Below are 24,071 nucleotides of genomic sequence, written 5' to 3' on the forward strand. Positions count from 1 at the left end.
GGATGATGAATGGTTATTAAATAGTGCAATAGAAACGTCCGGGAAGCATCTCCACACCTTTCCCCTCCTTGAGAATGAGAGGGTCTATGAATCTGCGTCTAGGAAAAAACACCCTGCCTCTCGTCCAAAGTTAACAGAGACAACAGCGCCCTGTGACCGTAACGCAGCTCATATAAAATCAGAGTCTGGGAGGAGTTTGACCTCGGAGGGGAACTGGTCCAACTGGTTGGTTCAGAATTTCCTTGTTACGAGTCGAACGGTTTGGTGTGGCTCACTTCATCACAGCAGGAAGACAACGAAGGTACTGTAGTCCACTCTTATCCGTGATAGACCATAAATATGAATAACTTTGAATCGTATCAGTAGGTTGATGACAGTTGTTGACTGGTCATTAAGGAGCTAGTAGGGTTGGTCAGTACAGAGACAGGTCATTATGGATCAGGTAGGGCTTGGTCAGTACAGAGATTGCACTCAGAACCTTTCAGCTAGGAGTCAAGCACCCGGTGACCCTGGATGACTTAAACGCTAGGCATCAAGTTAGGTAGATACCTGTTGTTATTGTTGCAATTATTATTTATATTTGTACGACCCATATCTCAACCTCTGAGTGGTAAAACGTTTTCAAATTCAAAATCGTCAACAATTCCACCATTATTTTCTATGGTCAAGCTTTCTGAATTGAACCTTTCTGAGGGGGAAAAATATATGAGTTTGAGTCTCTTTTCTGAAAATCTCTGAGTACCCCCTGCAGTAATCCACAGTACCACTAAGGGTACGCATACCGCCATTTGAGAACCACTGCCGTAGTGGACGGTCATGATACCCAAAGGCAGCTCTATATGGAACATTGTAACTCTGGAACAAGACACTGACCAGAGGAATGTATGGGAGACCGGTGATGAAATCTTAAAACATAAATTCCTCAAATAATGAGGCATCGAGTCACGTGATCATATGTGTAGCAACATCATCTAATCCCAATGTCAAGTGGAAAGCCAAGAAACTCAATAGAAAATGTAAACTTATTTTATCTACATTTCATAGTTCTCGGCAAGGTGTTTTAATAATACAGTGGTAAGAATAAGTTTATGCACCCATGCAGAAGTTTACTAAAAAGAGGAATAAAAAAAAAAATCATCTTTTAGACATTGATCTTAATGCCTTAATTGAACAAATATGGAAAAATCGAACCTCTTAGGCAACCTTTTTTCTTTGTGAATGAATAATGTATTGTAAATAAATAAATAAATGTTCTTCATTCAAATACAGGGTGCATAAGTATGGCGACCCCTATGTTAAACTCTCATAGAGGCAGGCAGATTTTTATTTTTAAAGGCCATTTAGTCATTGGATCCAGGATCGATGCATCCTGATAAAGTCACCTAGGCCTTTGGAATTAAAATAGCCCCACATCATCACATACCCTTCACCATACCTAGAGACTGGCATGGTTCTTTTCAGTTAGTCTAATAGCTGTTAGTTAGCCTAATGATTTCTCACTGCAAATCAAACAAGCTAATAGGCTAACTGAAATCAAACCATGCCAATCTGCCACTTTATTTAGGATACATTATTCATTCACAAAGAAAATTGGTGCCCTAAAAGGTTGGATTTCTCCTCATTTGTTTAATTAAGGCATTAAGATTGATTTCCAGGCGTTGATTTTGTGTTCTTCTTTATAGTCAACTTTAGCATGGATGCAGAAACTTATCTTACCAGTGTACATATTATCGATTTGCAAAGCTGTTTCCATTAGCGAGTTGTAACACATTGTGTTGGGGAGTTCAAAGTCTTGAATGTTTGCCTACCAGGGAGAGAAAAAGCAAAAACATTCAATCGTGAACAAAAAAAAGTTACAGTAAATTCCTTACAAAGAACATAAATGAGAACAAAAATGTCATAGCCAGGCAATAATGATGGCAGATTTATGTTTCTGTATTTTTTTATTTTAAGGTATTCACAGTTTAAATACTCGTTATGGACATCCCGAAGGATAAAACATTCTGAAACTTGGTGTACACTTGTAACACTTGAGGGGTTAACTTACTGGGTCACATAGAAGCCACCATCCTGAACTGAGGTCAAAAAATGTCATTTACATCTGTAAATACACGTCTCCATTTGTGGTTATTATTACTATACTATAGGCTACTATATTTAATTTATAACAATTCATCATTATTAAATGCTTCCCATGTTGTAGATAAGTGTGGCTCTGTGTCATTTGGATAACGTTGTATTTGACGCTCTAGATAGTTTCCCGGGAGAGAAAAAGAGCTTCCCTGTTAACTCCTCTCTCCGACCTCTGGACGTGTAGCGTTGTGGCGTCAAATGTTTCAGCTGGGCAGGAGTCAGAGACCGTTCACCCCATGCTAACGTGGTTTAGACACATACAAACCTTATTTTAAACCATCAGAAATGTGCTTTGAGAGTGAATCATTACTTTGAATGGAATGCAAAGGCATGTCTCTCTGTCTGGAGACAAAGAACAACACTTTATAGATTGAATAGTCAGATACAGGTTTACTGTAATCCTCTTTATAAGGTGAGTCCACCAGGTTTACTGTAATCCTCTTTATAAGGTGAATCAACCAGGTTAACTGTATTCGTTATTATAAGGCGGATCAACCAGGTTTACTGTAATCCTCATTATTAAGTGAGGCCACCAGGTTTACTGTAATCCTCATTATAAGGTGAGGCCATCAGGTTTACTGTAATCCTCATTATAAATTGAGTCCACCAGGTTTACTGTAATCCTCATTATAAGGTGAGTCCACCAGGTTTACTGTAATCCTCATTATAAATTGAGTCCACCAGGTATACTGTAATCCTCATTATAAGGTGAGTCCACCAGGTTTACTGTAATCCTCATTATAAGGTGAGGCCACCAGGTTTACTGTAATCCTCATTGATGCTGTTGGCAGGGCGCCGTCTTGAAGATTTCTGATTGAAACGAGGAATATACAATATTAAAAACACTTGCATTAGAACTAAGAGGGTAAACCGTCTTTTGACCATTAGTAGTTAAAAGTTAGATACAAGACTCACTTGTTCAGAGTTCACCTATACTCTGCATAACTTCCCGCCGTGTAAATGTAATAATAATGTAATGTTTTAAAACTTGATAAAACATGTTTTCTAGGAATGGCCTCTGCTACTTCCGGGCCTGAGGAGGTCTCCTCCTGTTCCATCTGTCTGGATGTGTTCAACAGCCCAGTCACCACACCATGTGGGCACAACTTCTGCAGAACCTGTATTACAACGTTCTGGGATGACCAAGTCCAATACAAATGTCCTGTTTGTAACGAGCTGTTCCACACAAGACCTGATTTACGGGTCAATACCCTCTTTTCAGAGATGGTTGATCGGTTAGGAAGGACTGTTCGAGTCAAAGAGCCGCCTTGTGTTGAACCAGGAGAGGTTCCCTGTGACGTCTGTACTGGGACCCAGCAGAAGGCCGTGAAGTCCTGCCTAGGGTGTTATACCTCTTTCTGCCAAGCCCATCTGGATCCATATCAGAGAGTCGCTGGCCTGCAGAAACATCAGCTGATCGACCCTTTAGACAGACTGGAAGACAGGGTGTGTAAGAAACACAACAGACTTCTGGAGTTCTTCTGTCAGACTGACCAGGTGTGTGTGTGTTTGTTGTGCACAACCACGGACCACAAGTCCCATCCTGTTGTACCTATGAAGGAGGAATATGAAGTGAAGACGGCCCAGCTGGGGAAGATAGAGGCTAAAGTTCAGCAGATGATCCATGCGAGAAAACAAAAGAGTCAGGAAGTCAATGACACAGCGAATCACAGCAAAGCAGAAGCAGACAGAGAGATGGCCGATGGTCGGCAGGTCCTCACTGCTCTGAAGCGCTCTGTTGAAAAGTGTCTGGATGATTTCGACCAAACTGTTCAAGAGAAACTGAAATCCACAGAGAATGAAGCTGATGGTCTCATCAAAGAGCTGGGGAAGGAAATAGAAGATCTGACCAATATAAGCTCAGAGGTGAAGCAGCTCTCACACACTGAAGACCACCTCCACTTCCTCCAGACCTTCAGATCCCTGAAGGATCCTCCACCCACCAGGGACTGGACAAAGGTGGAGTTCCGTCCTCCGTCATGCGTAGGGACACTGAACAAGGAGATGAAGAAGCTGGTTGTCCAAGAGCCAACACTAAAGAAGTGTAAGTGTCTGTTTGGTTTGATTCATCACAACACAGAATAAGTTTTGGCAGCACGTAGACAGAAAGGCAGCAAACATACATACTACTCTATCGCGATAGTGTGTAGATCTAGACATAGATAGTGTTAGAGTGTATAGATCTAGACACAGACAGTGATAGAGTGTATAGATCTAGATATAGAGAGTGATAGGGTGTGTAGATCTAGACACAGATAATGATAGAGTGTATATCAGATAGGAGAAGGATAGGAAGTCTTCACTGCAGTTATTTCTCGTTCGGTACTCAAACAGAATCCACAGAAAAAATATGTAGTTGTGTTTGTGTCCAGGTCTCCAGTCTACTATGGATGAGGAGAGAGAGGAGGGGGGTCCTACCTCTAAGATCGCTCTGTCTGGGGAACATGGCCGCCGGAGCAAAGCTAAGAGGTGAGAAGAGGATCTCTCTGTATGTGACTGTTGTCCATCTCAGAGCTCAGCAGTGATACATCATGACTCCATCATTAGTCTGAGTAAAAGCTGTGTGTGTGTGGTGCGTGTGTGTGTGTGTGCGTGTGTGTTTTGTGTTCTGTTGAAGCCCAGAGCAGCAGGAGAGAGCAGACTCCCCTGGATCCAGCTGTGACTCCTTTGAGAGTGACCAGTCTATGGAAAGCCCTTTAAGTGTTAAGGATGTAAATCTGTCTATTGGGAAGAGGTGAGGATTTATCAGAGATCATAAAGACACAACTTCTATCAAACATCCATAAATCCTGGTTCTTGTTTTTCTAGAAGGGTCCAGCAGCAGAGAGCAGACTCCCCTGGACCCAGCTGTGACTCCTGTGAGAGTGACGAGTCTATGGAAAAACCTGCAGAGTTTAAGGATGGACGCCCCTCCAGAGAGGACAGGTAGGAGTTTCAAACAGACGATGAAAACAGACCAGTTGGTTGTTATCAGACTCTAATGATACTGATATTTACATATCAGGGGAAATATAATAGAGTTTGTGTGTGTGTGTTTGTGTGTGTGTGTGTGTGTGTGTGTGTGTGTGTGTGTGTGTGTGTGTGTGTGTGTGTGTGTGTGTGTGTGTGTGTGTGTTCTCCACAGACCCCGGGAGGGGTCAAAGGTTACCAGTGCTCAGTCTGTACAGCAGCATCAAACAGAGCTGATCAAGGTGTGTAAATGTCCACCAAGACATTTGACTTTAGCTCTACAGGAACATCAGAAAGCGTCTCTTGAGGTGCTTCCAGCGGGACTTGAATCCAGGACAGTAAAGTTCTCCTTGATGTTTGTTCTGTTCCAGAGGGCTGAGGAGAATAGAGACCCTTTCCTAGACAAGGAGCTGAAGGAGCTCTGGACGGATCTCTTCCTACATTACCCACAATGCTCAGAGAGTGAGAGGGAGGAGGAGGGGGTGGATGGTAAGAAGGAGGAGCAGAGGAGGCGCAACGTAGAGGGAGAGGTGGACATCACAAAGCTCTGCCTGGTGGAGATGAACCAGCAGGAACTGGACAGAAAGGACGCAGACAGACAGACAGGCAGACAGGCAGACAGGAGGCCGACAAACAGACAGACAGACAGACAGACAGACAGACAGACAGACAGACAGACAGACAGACAGACAGACAGACAGCACACAGACAGACAGGCAGACGGACAGGATGCAGACAGACAGACGGACAGACAGACAGACAGACAGACAGACAGACAGACAGACAGACAGACAGACAGACAGGCAGACGGACAGGATGCAGACAGACAGAAGTACAGGCAGACGGACAGGATGCAGACAGACAGACAGACAGACAGACAGACAGACAGACAGACAGACAGACAGACAGACAGATAGACAGACAGGCAGACAGGAGGCTGACAGACAGACAGAGAGAGAGAGACAGACAGACAGACAGACAGACAGACAGACAGACAGACAGACAGACAGACGGACGGACGGACGGACAGACAGACAGACAGACAGGAGGCCGACAAACAGACAGACAGACAGACAGACAGACAGACAGACAGACAGACAGACAGACAGACAGACAGACAGCACACAGACAGACAGGCAGACGGACAGGATGCAGACAGACAGACGGACAGACAGACAGACAGACAGACAGACAGACAGACAGACAGACAGACAGACAGACAGACAGGCAGACGGACAGGATGCAGACAGACAGAAGTACAGGCAGACGGACAGGATGCAGACAGACAGACAGACAGACAGACAGACAGACAGACAGACAGACAGACAGACAGACAGACAGACAGACAGACAGATAGACAGACAGGCAGACAGGAGGCTGACAGACAGACAGAGAGAGAGAGACAGACAGACAGACAGACAGACAGACAGACAGACAGACAGACGGACGGACGGACGGACGGACAGACAGACAGACAGACAGACAGACAGACAGACAGACAGACAGACAGACAGACAGACAGACAGACAGACAGACAGACAGACAGACAGACAGACAGGATGCAGACAGACAGATGCAGACAGACAGCATGCAGCACGTAGACAGAAAGGCAGCAGACATACATACTACTCTATTGTGACAGTGTGTAGATCGAGACACAGATAGTGATAGAGTGTATAGATCTAGACACAGACAGTAATAGAGTGTGTAGATCTAGACATAGAGAGTGATAGGGTGTGTAGATCTAGACATAGAGAGTGCTCAAACAGAATCCACAGAAACAATATGTAGTTGTGTTTGTGTCCAGGTCTCCAGTCTACTATGGATGAGGAGAGAGAGGAGGGGGGTCCTACCTCTAAGTCCACTCTGTCTGGGCAACATGGCCGCCGGAGCAAAGCTAAGAGGTAAGAAGAGGATCTCTCTTTCTGTGACTGTTGTCCATCTCAGAGCTCAGCAGTGATACATCATGACTCCATCATTAGTCTGAGTAAAAGCTGTGTGAGTGTGTGTTGTGTTGTGTTGAAGCCCAGAGCAGCAGGAGAGAGCAGACTCCCCTGGATCCAGCTGGGACTCCTTTGAGAGTGACCAATCTATGAATAAACCTATTCATTTTGAAGATGGAAATCAGTCTATTGGGAAGAGGTGAGGATTTATAAATCATAAATCGTCACGATACAGTTTCTATCAAACGTCCACAATTCCTGGTTCTTCTTTTTCTATCAGGGTCCAAGAGGAGAGAGCAGACTCCCCTGGATACAGCTGTGACTCCTTTGAGAGTGACCAGTCTATGGATGAACCTGTTTGTTTTGAAGATGGAAATCAGTCTATTGGGAACAGGTGAGAATTTTTCAGAGATCATAAATATTCTGCCTCTATCAAACGTCCATGCGTGAGTGCATGCGCGTGTAACGATGGCCAAGCATCAGGGAGACGGAGGCGAAACTGTTGAATTCGGTGTACACATACAGCATCAGATCAAAAGCAAAAGCTTCTCTGCTGATTACTTCAGTAATAGAAAATGCATACAAAACATTTAACTTCCCATGGATGGGCATAACTGTAGTCTAAGTGCAGTTACAGCACTTTATTAAAACCTATTTATATTATGGAGCCACATATCTTGAGAAAATAAATCAAAACATTGCCTTCAGAATTCGGTGTACACATACAGCATCTGCACAAGCAAAATATAAAGAATGCATTGCGTAACATGTAGGCAACATATACCACGTCAATATCCAATTATACACTATCAGCGCCTGCTAGCCAGCGAGGCACGCCAGACAATGTCTGGACATGGAACAATAGCTAATTAACGTTCGGGAGTACTCGCTTAACATTCGCTGTCGTCTCAAACATATACCGAAGTTATACTGAGGCACACATGGTAGAAGGAGAGTAATATTACTTTCAATGCATGAACGTGGCTAGCGGAGTTCACGGCTAGCAACGTTAGCCTTAGCATGTAGAAACCCAAGGTCATAAGAAAAGTATTAATAAACTTTCCGTAAAAACATGCAAACTGCAGTACGATCGTAACAGTGCATGGAAAATAATATAACACATGTGATACATCGAAGTTATCAACTTAAACATGAATTTACTTTAAGAAAACTAATATACTGGGTACAGTGCTTTGTATAGTGAACCTACCAGATCAAAAGCAAAGGCTTCTCTGATCGAGTAGTAACGCAGCACTGGACTAAGCGCTGCAGATCTGCAGGACACCATATGGCCCAGGGTGGCTCCCATTCACACTTATAAAACAAGGCAGTTTTATTTTGGCGCAATTCATATATAATAATACACTACATTTTTAACGACCGTTACAGGCGTCAAACATGGCGTCCATGCTGAGTTGGGAGCAGTGAGAGTTCCACCAAACTACCCTAATTTCAGCCCGCACACCCGTCGTAATTGCCGCGGTTAATGCAAACAGATTCATATTGCTTCAGAAAACGATCTTGATAATGTGTTTACTGTCAACCATCAAAACAGAGCACAAACAAGCCTTATCAAGGTAGGATACACTGCTGTCAATCAAACATCGGCAGCGTCAGAGACATTAGAGGGGACTCAAACTCCAAGGAAAGCTAGCCTGCATCCCTTGTGCAGACCACTCCATATCAATATTTTTTTTCATAATTCTTCTATTGATGAATACATACAAATATTCACAGTCAAAGCGAGGCTTCAGATATTCCCAACAAAGTTAAACCTGTCTATCTGGTACCCTCGCTCACCATTATGTATACATCATGGACAAGAGCAAATACTCAAATCCTTGTCACACATTTTAATGGCTGCCATTTTTACAAAGGTCTTTACGTATCCAGGCGTGATAGGATTGTGTACATTGTATCAGAGAGTTTACCATGCTTATTTTCTACAAACAGTGTCAATTCATATAAATTGTGTTGTTAGACAACAAATGTTTTCCCGGTGCTTTGCAGAAACGTCTGTGTTCACTGATTTAAATGCCACCATGCCTGATTTTATGATCATTGATGAGAACAACAGAAATGGGTTCAATCTGGAAGTCGGATGCTGTTTTGATTGAAGTCTAGAGGAGGCTTACTTAACAAAGCTGGTAAACTATAACCCTCTTGTACAACAAATATCTGGCCTTGGCCACAAAAGTCAATATCTGGTAGTTATCTTCAGCAACCTGGGCCATGTGCATAGGCCTGTCATCAGGGGTCTCAGGATGGTTGGCTTTACAAAAGCAAGGGCAAAACTTGCCAAATACTGCTCAATATCCTCCATCATTGGAAGCCGCCACATTTTGAGGAGAAGATGTTGTGTGCATCCATAATCTGCTGTTTGAACTGTCATCAGACCCACATTGAGAGATAATGCCTGAGCAATGTTTTTTATCTGTAACATTTATTTTCTTATGTACATTTATTATGAATTGCGGACATAAATAAAGAAGTTAAAATGTGTGTGTGTGTGTGTGTGTGTGTGTTCTCCACAGACACCAGGAGAGGTCAAAGGTTACCAGTGCTCAGTCTGTACAGCAGCATCAAACAGGGCTGATCAAGGTATGTAAATGTCCAACAAGACATTTGACTTTAGCTCTACAGGAACATTAAAAAGCATCTCTTGAGATTCTCCCAGCGGGACGAGAATCCAGGACAGTAAAGTTCTCCTTGATGTTTGTTCTGTTCCAGAGGGCTGAGGAGAAAAGACACCCTTTCCTAGACAAGATGCTGAAGAAGTTCTGGATGGGTCCCTTCCTACATTACCCACAATGCTCAGAGATTAACAGGGAGGAGGAGGAGGTGAATGGTAAGAAGGAGGAGCAGAGGAGGCGCGCCATAGAGGGAGTGGTGGAAATCTTGAAAACAGAGAAGAAGCACACATTTTGAAGAGCAGTAGGAGATTATTGCTTGTTCTGTTCAGACTAAATGACATAATGTGAGACATTTCTAACTTTGATGCAGAGATATCTTTCCTCTTTGGGGTTAAATGGTTTGATCCAGATATGTAGGGTTATTGTTGGGGTGTCAGGTTAAATGGTTTGATCCAGATATGTATGGTTATTGTTGGTCTTACAGGTTAAAGAGCGTTAAACACTGTCTTGTTATATCAGCATAGCAAGTCACTTTACACTAATTCACTATCCTTATTAATATAATTTGACCAATCATATTTCTGGAAATGACGAAATAGTCCTGAACATTTTTAATCTATAACATTCAGTCCTTGTCACAAGTTGATAATTAAAAGGAAATATTTACCTATTTCCACTGATGACACCTTCCTCTAACTGTTGTCTTCTGTTGTTTTCTCTTTTAGGATCTGACGCTGTCGAGTGCCAACATAAAATAAAGTCTAATTTGAAGAAGAAGTTCAGGGTTGTGTTTGAGGGAATCGCTATAGCAGGACAGCGAACAGATCTGAATGACTTCCTCACAGAGATCTTCCTCACAGAGAGAGGCAGTGGAGAGGTCAACAAGGAACATGAGGTCAGACTGATTGAAACAGCTTCCAGGAATCCAGCCATGGAGGAAACACCAATCAGATGTGAGGACATCTTTAAACCTGTACCTGGAAGAGATCAACCAATCAGGACAATGATGACAACTGGGGTGGCCGGCATTGGTAAAACCGTCTTAACACAGAAGTTCACCCTGGACTGGGCCAAAGGCAAAGCCAACCAGGACTTACACTTCACATTTCTCCTCACTTTCAGAGAGCTGAATTTACTAAAAGGGAAAGAATTTAGCTTGGTGGAACTTCTTCATCACTTCTTTATTGAGACCAAAGAAGCAGGAATCTGCAGTTACGACCGGTTTCAAGTTGTCTTCATCTTGGATGGTCTGGATGAGTGTCGACTTCCTCTGGACTTCCAGAGAAACCCGATCTGGACTGATGTCACAAAGTCCACCTCGGTGGACGTGTTGCTGACAAACCTCATCAGGGGCGACCTGCTTCCCTCCGCTCGCATCTGGATAACCACACGCCCTGCGGCAGCCAATCAGATCCCTGCTAAATGTGTTGACATGGTGACAGAGGTGAGAGGGTTCACCGACCCACAGAAAGAGGAGTACTTCAGGAAGAGAATCAGAGAGAAGACACTGGCCAGCACAATCATCTCCCACGTCAAAAAATCACGAAGCCTCCACATCATGTGTCACATCCCAGTCTTCTGTTGGATCACGGCTACAGTTCTGCAGGACCTCTTCAAAACATCCAAGATAGGAGATGAGATACCCAAGACCGTGACTCAGATGTACAGCCACTTCCTGAGGGTCCAGTCCAAACAGGTGAACAGAGAGTATCCTGGGAGAGCTGAACCAGATGCCCACTGGAGTTCAGAGAGCAGGGAGATCATTGTTTCTCTGGGAAAACTGGCTTTTAACCAGCTGGAGAAAGGCCACCTGATCTTCTACGAGGCAGACCTGGCAGAGTGTGACATCGATATCAGAGCAGCCTCAGTGTACTCAGGAGTGTTCACCCAGATCTTTAAAGAGGAGTGTGATCTGTACCAAGACAAGGTGTTCTGCTTTGTCCATCTGAGCCTCCAGGAGTTTCTCGCTGCCCTTTATGTCTTTAAGTCCTTCATCAACACTGATGTCAATCTGCTCTCAGAAGAACCACCCTCATCCAGGCAAGATAAACTCCTCCACCTCTACCAGAGTGCTGTGGACAAGGCCTTACAGAGTGAGAACGGACACCTGGACTTGTTCCTCCGCTTCCTCCTGGGCCTCTCTCTGGAGTCTAATCAGAATCACCTACGAGGTCTACTGGAAATACCTAAAAAAGGATACCTAGAAAAAGATTTAATGAAGAACATTTGGTTGAGAGAAGATCTGGCGAGGCGGAGAAGTAGACGAAGATGGACCAAGCAGAAAACAATGTCTTACATCAAGGGGAAGATAGATGGAGATCTCTCTCCAGAGAGAACCATCAATCTGTTCCACTGTCTGAATGAGCTGAACGACTGTTCTCTAGTGGACCAGATCCAACTGTCCCTGACATCAGGAAGTCTGTTCAAAACACATGTCTCTCCTGCTCAGTGGTCAGCTCTGGTCCTCATCTTACTGTCATCAGAAGAGAAGCTGGAAGTGTTTGACCTGAAGAAATACAAAGCTTCAGAGGAGGGTCTTCTGAGGCTGCTGCCATTGGTCAAAGCCTCCAAAACATCTCTGTAGGTTCATTAATAACATGTATCACAATACACACAACACAATATACCTGATAGTAGAATATAAAAGTTATGATAACATAGAAAACATCTTTCGAGGTTAACTTATAACATGTATCTCAATATACACAACGTTATGTTGTTTAACCAGGTTGAAACTCAAACTCAAATGCTCTATTAATTAATAATATTGTTTAATAATAGTTAAATACAGCTGTGTTTAAATATGTAGCTATATGTATGAATAAGTACCTACTTATTGATACGGATAGATTCATAAATATAAGTTTATTATTAATAAAAGCATTTTAACCTTGGTTACATGGACGATATGGGTTTAACCAATAGGATTGGTTGATCAAGACACTTCAGGGTCATAAGGGAGAAGGGTGAGAGGTTACGATTGAGCGGAAAAAAAATGAGAGAGAGGGAAGAGACGAAGGAGGAGAGTACTTTATTTTCTGTAGAGATCGCCCGACTAAATGATATTTCAACATTTACTTATTAGTTGTTACCAGTAGCGGCGCCAAAAAATTATGATTGCGGGAGACACGGGGGGCTAGATTGTTTATAGCAGGGGCTGATACATTTTGACGCAAAAAAAACCCGCTGTGGTCGCCAAGTGTCTCAACGGATCCTGGGAGGGTCGACGGCACCGAGGCAGACGTGGTTGTGGGCGGTAGGATGTGTGTTTCAGGTTTGTGTGTGTGGGGTGTTTACATAAAGTCTCTCTCAGGGTCGTGCGGAGTATGGGCCACGAGAGTTGCCAACTCTTATATCTTGGGCTCCCGTCTGGTCGTTCACGTGCTGCTCGCCTCCTTACTATTAAAAACGTATTTTACCATTAATATTTGTCACAACAAATTGACTGGGCGTTTTGAGAGGGGGAGTTTAGAGGGGGCTCAGGCTTTTTAGGGGAGCTTAAGCCCCTTGCCCCCCCTTGTGTCGCCGCTGGTTGTAACCCTGATACACAAAACATCAATGATTTTTTTGTCATCACCATCACACAACACCACCATGTCTGTGTGCATGCGTAGAATCTTCCTTCTTCTCTTATCTGCGCCGCAAAAACCAAAACATAATTACCGATCCTTCTCTGTTCAGCAATACTATCTGTACATATCCTGTACATTTCGTGGAAAGACTCCTGTAAGTTTATTAGAGTTGCCAGAGCAGCTTGACGGTCCGACGCATGGAAATAATCCAACATGCTTGTTTATTTCCTGTACTGGCGCTGTTTGTAACGTAAACGCGTACGCAACGTGAGCAGATCTGAGCCGAGTTATGCGTCTTGGCAGTGTAGATGGAAACGCAACGGCGGAGCGTATTAAAATGTTCCACTCTGGAGGGTGGTTTCAGATTTTTCAGTTTTTAAGCCCCAAAAACGCTGTCAACGTCTTTAAACGAAAGGCACTTCCGATAAAATATTTAGTGGTTTTGGGCCAAACACTGCAAAAATTCCAATATTGAATACAAATAAGAATCTAATGCAGTGGCGGCTAGTGAATTTTATTTTAGGGGGGGCTGAACGTTTGAAAACCAAACCCCTGTAGGGGGGTCTGGGGGCATCGTCTCCCAGAAGATTTATTTTTGATTTTCACAAACAAACTAAGCATTCTGGTGCATTCTGACAAAATATTAAAGACCAAATAGAACATTTCCTTACAAAGACGAATGGGGCCGGGGAACTAAGTTTTAAATTAATTGATTTGTCTTGTAGAATTCAGCAAGATTAAAAGTGCAAATACATCAACAAAATTTATATAAATGGGCAACCTTTTGTGTGGTTGTTCAAGACACACTGAAGGCATGATGCCACCATAGGTTTGCAGAGAACTATATACAATATGCACACTGAAGGCATGATGCCACCATAGGTTTGCAGAGAACTATTTACAATATGCACACTGAAGGCATGATGCCACCATAGGTTTGCAGAGAACTATATACAATATGCACACTGAAGGCATGATGCCACCATAGGTTTGCAGAGAACTATATACAATACAACTATATACAATATGCAAACTTGAAACGGGTGGGGTGGTGGTGGGGGTTGTGAAAATATGTGGATTTTTGTCAACTTCTTCGTTGCGTCGTCTTACTCCTATTCGATGACCCTCATCCAGCTTTGTAGCGATGCTCATTCTGGCTACCATGGCTAGTTTAACACAGTTATTCATGTGAATCATGGATCGTTCATGTTTCTTCAACCTTTCAGAGAGATGCTTGAGGTCTGTTATTCCAGTTTCGGTCCAGGCAGAATCAGATGAAGATTTGAAAAGCAGACAAGGAAAGCAAAACAGCGCATTGTTTGATCTGCATCCAGTTAGCAAAGCCTTTTTGTCAAACTAAGTCAGCGTGAAACTCCTTGTGTAGGACTTCTGCTTCTCTTTGGAAGGCTGTGTAATATGAATGTTCTTCGGCCTGTCTGGTCCGAGTTGTTTAATTCAAACCTTTTCAGCGTACGTTCTCCTTTCAAATGGGTTTTCTAAGCGATTGAACCGAATTTGGGGGTAACTCTTCCATATTGAGCACAGCTGCCTGCAACACAACTAGCCATTTTTTAAACAATTCACGCACGCAACGCAACTGTGTGTGTTTTTGATGTTTTCGTTGCTAGGTAACCAGGGTTTGGGTGTCCAAGTGCCAGCGCCCCAAACCCTTCATCAAAGTGAATGGCATCAGAATTGCTATGGCCACTCTGAGTGAACGGCGGTTTGGGGCGCCGTGAGCTGGCGCAACTATAAGTGAATTTAGTCTGTTTAGAGCCTGAATTTCGCCATGAAATATAAATACAGTGCCAGAATATTAATTCAGTGTGCATTTTTAAGTAAAAATAAATGGTTTGAAATTTTATTTATTTTTTATTTTCTTCTCTTTGGTGGGGGAGGGGGGGCGGTGCCCTAGCGCCCTCTATGGGCCAGCCGCCAATGATCTAATGTATTGACTAGTATATATTAGTTAAATTAATGAAACATCTCTGATTAAAGATTTCAAAACAAGTCCTTCATTATATTCATAGTAAACACCTCAAGTTACTTTAATAACAGTTCCTAACATGTTCTGTTTGTTGTGTGTGCAGGCTGAATGGCTGTCATCTGTCAGAGAGATGCTGTGAAGCTCTGGCCTCAGTTCTCAGCTCCAACTCCTCTAGACTGAGAGAGCTTGACCTGAGTACCAATGATCTGCAGGATTCAGGAGTGAAGCTGCTCTCTGCTGGTCTGGGGAGTCCACGCTGTACACTGGAAACTCTCAGGTCAGTTTTACTCAATGGTCAAACAGTTACACAACAAATACCACATCAGAGGACATTGAACAGATTTACCTCCAGAATGTTAACTGGTGTTAATAAATAAGTAGAATATCTCCTCTCAGGGCTCAAGACACATTTTCTACTGGTGCCACTAACTTTTTAATTTGGTGGCACCCTAACAAATGTGGTTGCACCCCTTTATTAAACGTGAAAATGTCCTTGGTCACGTACCGTCCATCTGTGTCCATTCATGTGAACAGATTCACTCACTTTAAATAAACTGTATAATACTTTGATTGCATAGGGGGTCTTTTTCTGTTTTTACCGCCAGCGCATCGACATCTCTATTCTCACCAACCAACTCTTCATCCTCCTCCTCCTCAATCAAATAGCTACTAATAATAACCGGCTGCTGATTGGATAATATACTCCAATTAGGATTTATCTTCTTCTCTTCTTCATCCAGAATAGTGCATTTCTTCACAGGCTCTTGAACAACGCTAGTGCTGCGGTGACATTTCAATGTAACTTTGCACAAAGTTCAAACCACTATTTTAGTTTTCTGATCAAAGCAGAGTGTCTTCATGGGAACTTAAGTGGGTCGTGATTCCCAATAGAGCGATCACACCAGCGCCGCAATACAGCCAAGCTTTAACACTGAACTAAAACTTGGCTGCCTGCATGCATCGCAGCGCCACTGTCACTCATCCTATCAAACACGAGACCTGAATCTCACTCTATTTGTGTTACCATAACAGTAAAAGGTGAACATTGGATTCAGTTTGTTAATCATGGTATAAGGTGTACGTTTTATTACATTCACTTTCTTCTCATAATCATGTAGTTAGACAGTAAGGTGGACTTTAGAGTTTTTGAGTATATAATGTAACTTTAATAACATTTTCATCTAAGAACTGGCTCTTTTAGGGACATTGTCAGGAGTTCGTTATTCATCTGACCTCTTAGTAATTCAAATTTTGAAGATCTACTGTACTGACATTTAGTTAAACTAATAAAACATGTATAATAACAAATTTCGAATAAAACATTAAACCCAGTCCCTAAAATGTTGTGTTTATTGTGTGTGAAGGATGACTGGCTGTCATCTGTCAGAGAGATGCTGTGAAGCTCTGGCCTCAGTTCTCAGCTCCAACTCCTCTAGACTGAGAGAGCTGGACCTGAGCTTCAACGATCTGCAGGATTCAGGAGTGAAGCTGCTCTCTGCTGGACTGGGGAGTCCACACTGTACACTGGAAACTCTCAGGTCAGTTTTACTCAATGGTCAAACAGTTACACCACTAGTTCCACATCAGAGGACAGTTATATAACTCAGTACCTTTGATGACCATATCCATGACTTTGGCTTCATTGGATATGTTACACCTTGTTGTTTAGGTGGATATTCTAATACATCCATATGCCTGCAACTTTTCAATTCCAAATATGAACTCAAAATATTCTAATATTGCCCCCCCACTGTCCCCCGTACACGGGACGATGATCGTTTAGAGTAGGGTGAAGAAAAGAGGGTCTTGGGAGGTTCTGACCCCTAGTTGGACACCTCAGACCCCCTGAAAGCCTCAACAGAAACATTATGGAGGAACTCTGGAAAGATCTAAAAAAAACATTTGTAACTTGCAATTGTCACACAAAACGTGTTTAAGGCTTACTATATCCAGTGCTCATTATCTAAAACAATTGGACAACTACTCTCACCTTGTAAGTAGTCTATCGGTCGTTTATTTAGTAAACTGTCTCTTGTAACAGATGATGTAGGCCAGAGTGCCGCCATTAGAAAAATAACATTATTTGTCAGAGGGGGTTTGCAAATATATTTGCAAATATCTTTGTATTGTATGTTACTGATCTTAATGTATTTTAAGTTTCACATGAACACATTTCAAATTCTAATCTATTAAGTTGTTGTTGTGAGCACTGCTTCATACAGTAGGTCTGAACATCACTGACTGCTTTAATGAGTCACTTAAACCGTTAGAACGGAGCATGAATCACAGGAAGGCCTGGGCCCGTGCACTGATCTTTCATTTGTTTTCTGACATTAAAATGTCGTCACCTTTTTGGGCCATCACCAGTTTGCACCCCTGATAATAATACTTTTGATCATGTTAGTGGTTTCCCTGATGGATCTATAATCTAGATGGTAGTACAATCTAACCGAGTTCTAGATGGGGATACTTTAATCAAGTGAAATATAAAGAAGCCCAAAATCCTGTCATTGAGTGGACCTCGCTCCACAGCGGAATAGAGACTAGGGCTTGGGGCGCTATAACACTGATATATTATGTGGCCGTTGAATGCCCGCTTGTTTCCGGGAAGGCCTTCTTCCATGGGTGGCGCTGTGGCAAATGGTCCCTATCTAAATGTGGAGTGGTTTAGAAGACCTAACGTATTATGGCTGAGAAGCTTTTTCTTGGCCATCTTCAACCGCTGGCCAGAAGGAGCTCCACACATCCACACACACCTCACCGCCGGTGTCCCTTCACTGGACCAGGAAGTGCTTCATAAAAGGACCGTCACCAAGGCAACGGCACTTGAGTTTGGAGTAGGACATTCACTAACTGGTTGGCAGACTGGAAAAACACAGGATTTTACTTACTTTACTGTGTGTGTGTGTGTGTGTGTGTGTGTGTGTGTGTGTGTGTGTGTGTGTGTGTGCGTGTGCGTGTGTGTGTGTGTGTGTGTGTGTGTGCGTGTGTGTGTGTGTGTAGTTTGTCTGGCTGCCTGGTCACACAGGAAGGCTGTTTATCTCTGATCTCAGCGCTGAGCTCCAACCCCTCCCATCTGAGAGAGCTGGACCTGAGCTACAATCACCCAGGAGACTCTGGAGCTGAGCTGCTCTCTGGTTTACTGAAGAATCCACACTGGAGACTGGGCACTCTCAGGTATGGAGAAGACAGCTCCCCACTCAGGGACAAAGTCTCCTACAAGGATTCAAGCCGCTGCTCGATGAAGTGGTTTGAAAAGGCAGCTGTAACTGATGAAGAAGGTGAATGTTTCAACATGCTGCTCTCACTTTGATTCCCCCCCAGTGTGGAGCACGGTGGAGTGTTGAGGCTGAAACCAGCTCCACAGAGATGTAAGTATCCGTTTGATTCATCACAACACACACTCACTATTGAGATGGAAAGTCCATCCACACAGCAGGAAGTGAGATCAGATCCTACTGGGAATGAAGATGATGGCCGACATCATGTGTCGACCGTCACATTTAAACCTGCTTGCATAAAACCCAGCAGGTATTACATTGTTTTATTACACGGGTCTTTTCAACGTTCCGTTCACTTGCATGGGCACTTCACAACTTCCGGCGGTCAATTATTTTAGGATAATTCATTGGCAACGGATGAATAATGACCGCTGTCAAGGTAAACAAAAGGACTTTTTGCCTTTGGTATCACTCCGCACGTAATCCGGTAACTTGTCAATGTAATAAGCGGGATATGTATCAACCCAAGCGCTGTCGGTTGCTAAGCGACGACGTCAACGTCTTGGGCGGACTATTTCTCTGCAGATCAACACTATGAATGCTGGTAACAAATACATTGTAAATAAATTGTTTCGATTTGGGAAGTAGCCGTGTAATAAGCGGGATAATGTATAGCGGGATAATGTGAAAAATAAGCCCCTTCATGGCGAAGCAAGACACCTCCGCTGCGCGTCGGTGTCCTGTTCGCCCTGTCGGGGCTTATTTTCTCGATAATGACCGGCGTTCTATACATTATCCCTTAAATATTAAGTATTGGATAGTTGGTAATGTTGTGATTATGATCAGACATAGTAATGATAATGATCATGAACCTAACATCTGGTCTCAGACTGTAGTATTTTGGGTATACTAACAATAAGTAGACGGACACAGACTTTCTAGTGGTGGGATGTAAGTATCTCACTCTGCAACAAGACTATCATATTCTGCTGGGGGCCCCCAACAAATGTCCCGGTATGGGCGTGTCCTTTGTCCAAGTATGGGCATGTCCTTTGTCCCAGTATGGGCGTAGCCTTTGTCCCAGTATGGGCGTGTCTTTTGTCCCAGTATGGGCGTGTCCTTTGTCCCAGTATGGGCGTGGCCTTTGTCCGATACCGCCCGTCTGTGTTCCTTCATGTGAAGAGTTTCACACTTGTTTTTAATTCATATGTGCGTGCGGACGTTGAGATGGGTTGTGACATACGATTGGTACCAGACGGCCATTGTCAATGCCCCTTCTAATTCTAATTAATAAAAAATAATAATATATAATTTATTGTTTCTCGGCGACCCGATACCACGTGAGTCACGACCCGATACCACATGATTGACGACCCGGTACCACGTGAGTCCCGACCCGGTACCGGGTGCCGACCCATAGGTTGGGGGTCAGGGTTAGGATCAGCTCTCACCGATGAGTTCAGAGGAGAGGGCTGAAGGAGGTCGCTGAAGCGCTGAGTGGCGGCGCGGCTCCTCAGATTAGCGGGGAGACGCTGGCTCTCATTACAGGAGGCTGAAGCTGTTCATCCTCATCAGATGATAAGACACACACATCTGAACACTCCCCAGTGTCTCTGTGGTCAGCAGCTCATCATGTCTGGTTCTCCCTCAGATGCCTGTGAACTCACACTGGACCCCAACACGGCCAACGAATACCTCTCTCTGTCTGAGGACAACAGCAAGGTGACGCTGGTTGGAGAGGACCAGTCGTATCCGGATCACCCTGAGAGATTTGACTACTATCCCCAGGTGTTGGGTAGAGCGGCTCTGACTGGCCGCTGTTACTGGGAGGTAGAGTGGGAAGGAGAGGTTGTTATAGGAGTGACATACAGAGGAATCCCAAGGAGAGGACGGGGTGGTGACTGCGGGCTTGGAGAGAACAACAAGTCCTGGATTCTTTATTGTCGTGATGATCGTTACTCTGCCTGGTACGACGGTATAGAGACAGCCCTCCCTCTCCCCCCCGCTGGCTCCACCAGAGTAGGAGTGTATCTGGACCGGCCTGCTGGCTCTCTGTCCTTCTACAGAGTGTCCCCAGGTGGAGGAGGGTCCTCAGACACACCTCCACACCTCCACACCTTCCAGGCCTCCTTCACCCAGGAGGACATCCTCCCTGGGGTTGGGATAGGGTGGGGGTCCTCAATGTCTCTTTGTCAGTTGTAGACACACACACACACACACACACACACACACACACACACACACACACACACACACACACACACACACACACACACACACACACACACACACACACACACACACACACAATCATGAGTGAGAGCATAGAGAGGCCTCAGGTGAGCTCTGCTGGGTTGTAGAGGAGCTGCTCTGGCCTGGTCAGGATCGGAGGGGGGGTACAGACTGATTCACATGTGTGGGACGGCTCAGCGGGCTGGGTGGGTCTATGTGTTCTCAGATAGGGGTCATCAAGTTATCTCCCTGTGTGTTTCGCCGGATGACCGTCCCCCAACCGACCCCCCCGGGGACTGCCCCGATCTTGTTGCCCCCCCTCAGGGTAGCTGTGTTAGAGGGCCAACCCCGTCCCCAGGTCTGGGGCCCCAAACGTCTCAAAGCTTCTAAGGCTCAGCCTTCCTCTGGGCCCTTTACTGTAACGCGTCAATTTGTATTAATCGTGTTAAAATAAGATTGCGTTAAAGCGTAATTAATGTTTTAACTTGTCCAGCCCTAGTATATATAAATATAAACTCACATATACACACACAGTAGCACCCATATATAAACACACACATGCATATTCAAACAAGTGAGCACACAAACACTGTATGTATATATCAAGACGCAAAGGATTTCTTGGGCTTCTGAAAGTTAATTAACTCTGAAAGGAAAATACTTAAGACCTTCCATGAGGTTAACTAAGCAGGTTTTACAAAGAATATATTTCTAATGACAAATGCATTTTAAATATTGATTGATAGTGAATCGAAATATGTTTATACTACAATATTTTGTATGTTTTCAGCCGTTTAGAGTTTCATAATGCATTGCTCTGATATCAGTTTTATATTCATAATGCAAGTGATCAATTCATGTGCCTGAAAAAGCCTATAAACTGATCACTTTTATTATGAAGGAAATATGCTTTGTTACTTTTCTTATTTGAGAAATAACTTGAACATCGTTTTTGTTTATTGATTTTTCGTGCTTTTCGTTTCATGTCATTTTTTTGATATGTTTGATTATTATTGATACAGGGAATACCTTCGGTGAATTGTAATTCCTTATATACATACAGGCTACAGGGCAGTCTCTAGGCTTTATGTGAAAAAGAAAATGACCAAGCATTTGTTTATAATTCATTTGAAAAAAAAAGTGTGTATAATCAGCACCCACTCACCTAACAGACGGAGAGAAAATCACGCAATTGGGTTATATGACTTATATCCTAATACATTTTCTTACACAACAGTACTTTTATCTATTGTCTTGATATTATTGGATTATGTAATAATCCAATAATTATTATTGTATTGGATTGATATTAATGTAACTAATGCATTGGTCTATGAAACCAAAATAAGTAGATGCGAATGTATGTCGATGCATTTTAATGCATAGTTTTATAATTGTGAACACGAAAACATACACAGGCCTAATAAAACCAGTTTTTTTTGCAAATACAAATGTGTTGTGGGGTTTATTAAAGACAAACGGTAGACACCTGAATGCACGGATGAGATCATCTTTTGACAGTAACAAATCATATTTTTATTATATGGATATACATTTGTATGTTTTGAATATGAAACCTTGATGGAAAGACAAACCATTCAAAGCTCAGGTTTACAATAATGAAAACATTTATACTGAAACAGTCAAGAAGACAACAACGCGGAAGTTTTGGAGGTTTTGGTTAATCTTTGCATCACAGATGCCACACTTAGATAGATGCTAACATTGCTCAGTGAATAACAGAGAACGCAATCTATAAAGGAGGAAATCAGAAGAGGAACCATGTGTATTATCTCAGCAGAGGGGAAAATGTGTTTGTGATCAGCCAAACATAGATAACAGCTATGTGTTGACCAAAGAGAGGAGCCAATCGCTCTGACAACAATCACAGGAACGCTCCACACCCCAACGCACCATCACACTGTCCGCCAACACACACACACACACACACACACACACACACACACACACACACACACACACACACACACACACACACACACACACACACACACACACACACACACACACACACACACACACACAGTTCCTGGCTCATGCTGCTTCACACTTTTGCTTTGTCCGATTAGAATCCGCAAAAGAGTTTCAACGAGCGCCACATTCTTGGGATGGAAGATGAAGATTTCAAAGCAGGTTTTGTCAAGTCGACGGTGATTCATGGTTGTCAAGGCAGACATCATGGAGACTTTGAGGTGTTTTTAGCTGAATGTGTCCGTACGTTATACACGGTGATAGACCTGCAGCAGGCCTATCTCTGAGCAGTGGCCAGCCCCCACCTGCATGCCTGGGGAGTATTGTCCAAGGCATAAGCACGAGAACAACATTAGAAGATAGTGGCCTCAGCCTTGCTTAACGTTAGTGTATTTATGTCCGGATAGCGGTACTGTTTAAACGGTGCTATCTGTGATAGATAGTACACTTTAAACAATAGGCTGTGAATGTGCCTTTCTCCTCCTGGGCTTCATGTGTGGGTGTGTGTGTGTGTGTGTGTGTGTGTGTGTGTGTGTGTGTGTGTGTGTGTGTGTGTGTGTGTGTGTGTGTGTGTGTATGTGTGTGTGTGTGTGTGTGTGTGTGTGTGTGTGTGTGTGTGTGTGTGGGTGGGTGCGTGTGTGTGTGCATGTGTGTGTGTGTGTGTGAGTGTGTGTGTGTGTGTGTGTGTGTGTGTGTGTGTGTGTGTGTGCGTGTATCTATGGATGTGCATGTGCATAAGTGCTTGTGGGCTTGCACGTGTGGGTGAGTGTGTGTGAGCGTATGCATGTGTGGGCATGCATCTATGGGTGTGCATGTGCATGTGCATGTGTGTGTGTGTGTGTGCGTACTTTTGTGTGTAAATGTGGTTGTGCATGCATCTGTAAGGTGTGTGTGTTAGTGGGTGCATGCATCAATGTGTGTGCATATGTGTGGTCATGCTCATGTGTGTGTCATGTATTTGTGCGTGTGTGTGTGTGTGTGTGTGTTTATGTGTGTGGGTATGATTCAGTGTGTATGTGTGTGTGTGGTCATGAGGCATTATTCTGTGTGTATGTTTTTGCATGCATCAAATTGGGTGTGTGTGTGTGCACTGTGTATGTGTGTGTATGTGTATGTGTTCGTCGGGCATGGTTCTGTGTGTATATGTGTGTGCATGCATCGGTGTGTGGGTGGAGGCGTATTTGTGTATGTACGTGTATATGTGTGTGTGTGTGAGAGTGTGTCTATGTGTGTGTGTGTGTGTGAGAGTGTGTCTATGTGTGTGTGTGTGTGTGTGTGTGTGTGTGTATGTGTGTGTGTGTGAGTGTGTGTGTGTGTGTGTGTGTGTGTGTGTGTGTGTGTGTGTGTGTGTGTGTGTGTGTGTGTGTGTGTGTGTGTGTGTGTGTGTGTGTGTGTGTGTGTGTGTGTTT

At 43.6% G+C, this 24,071-nt stretch overlaps 1 protein-coding gene across 1 annotated transcript; it reads left to right on the plus strand.

Annotated features, from left to right (window-relative positions):
* Nucleotides 1–238: 238 nt before the first annotated feature.
* On the plus strand, nt 239–20,709 carry LOC130381810 (uncharacterized). The gene is made up of 18 exons (XM_056589586.1): nt 239–301; nt 3,143–4,177; nt 4,506–4,602; nt 4,751–4,867; nt 4,942–5,058; nt 5,258–5,324; nt 5,454–5,571; nt 6,890–6,986; nt 7,108–7,224; nt 7,306–7,419; nt 9,560–9,626; nt 9,756–9,873; nt 10,384–12,238; nt 15,321–15,494; nt 16,582–16,755; nt 18,221–18,394; nt 18,542–18,588; nt 20,090–20,709. The coding sequence occupies exons 2-18, from the start codon at nt 3,145–3,147 to the stop codon at nt 20,638–20,640; spliced, it is 5,037 nt and encodes a 1,678-aa protein (XP_056445561.1). The 5' UTR covers nt 239–301; nt 3,143–3,144; the 3' UTR covers nt 20,641–20,709.
* Nucleotides 20,710–24,071: the final 3,362 nt, after the last annotated feature.

This window comes from Gadus chalcogrammus, chromosome 4, assembly GCF_026213295.1.
Source record: "Gadus chalcogrammus isolate NIFS_2021 chromosome 4, NIFS_Gcha_1.0, whole genome shotgun sequence".
In the NCBI taxonomy this organism is placed as follows: domain Eukaryota; kingdom Metazoa; phylum Chordata; class Actinopteri; order Gadiformes; family Gadidae; genus Gadus; species Gadus chalcogrammus.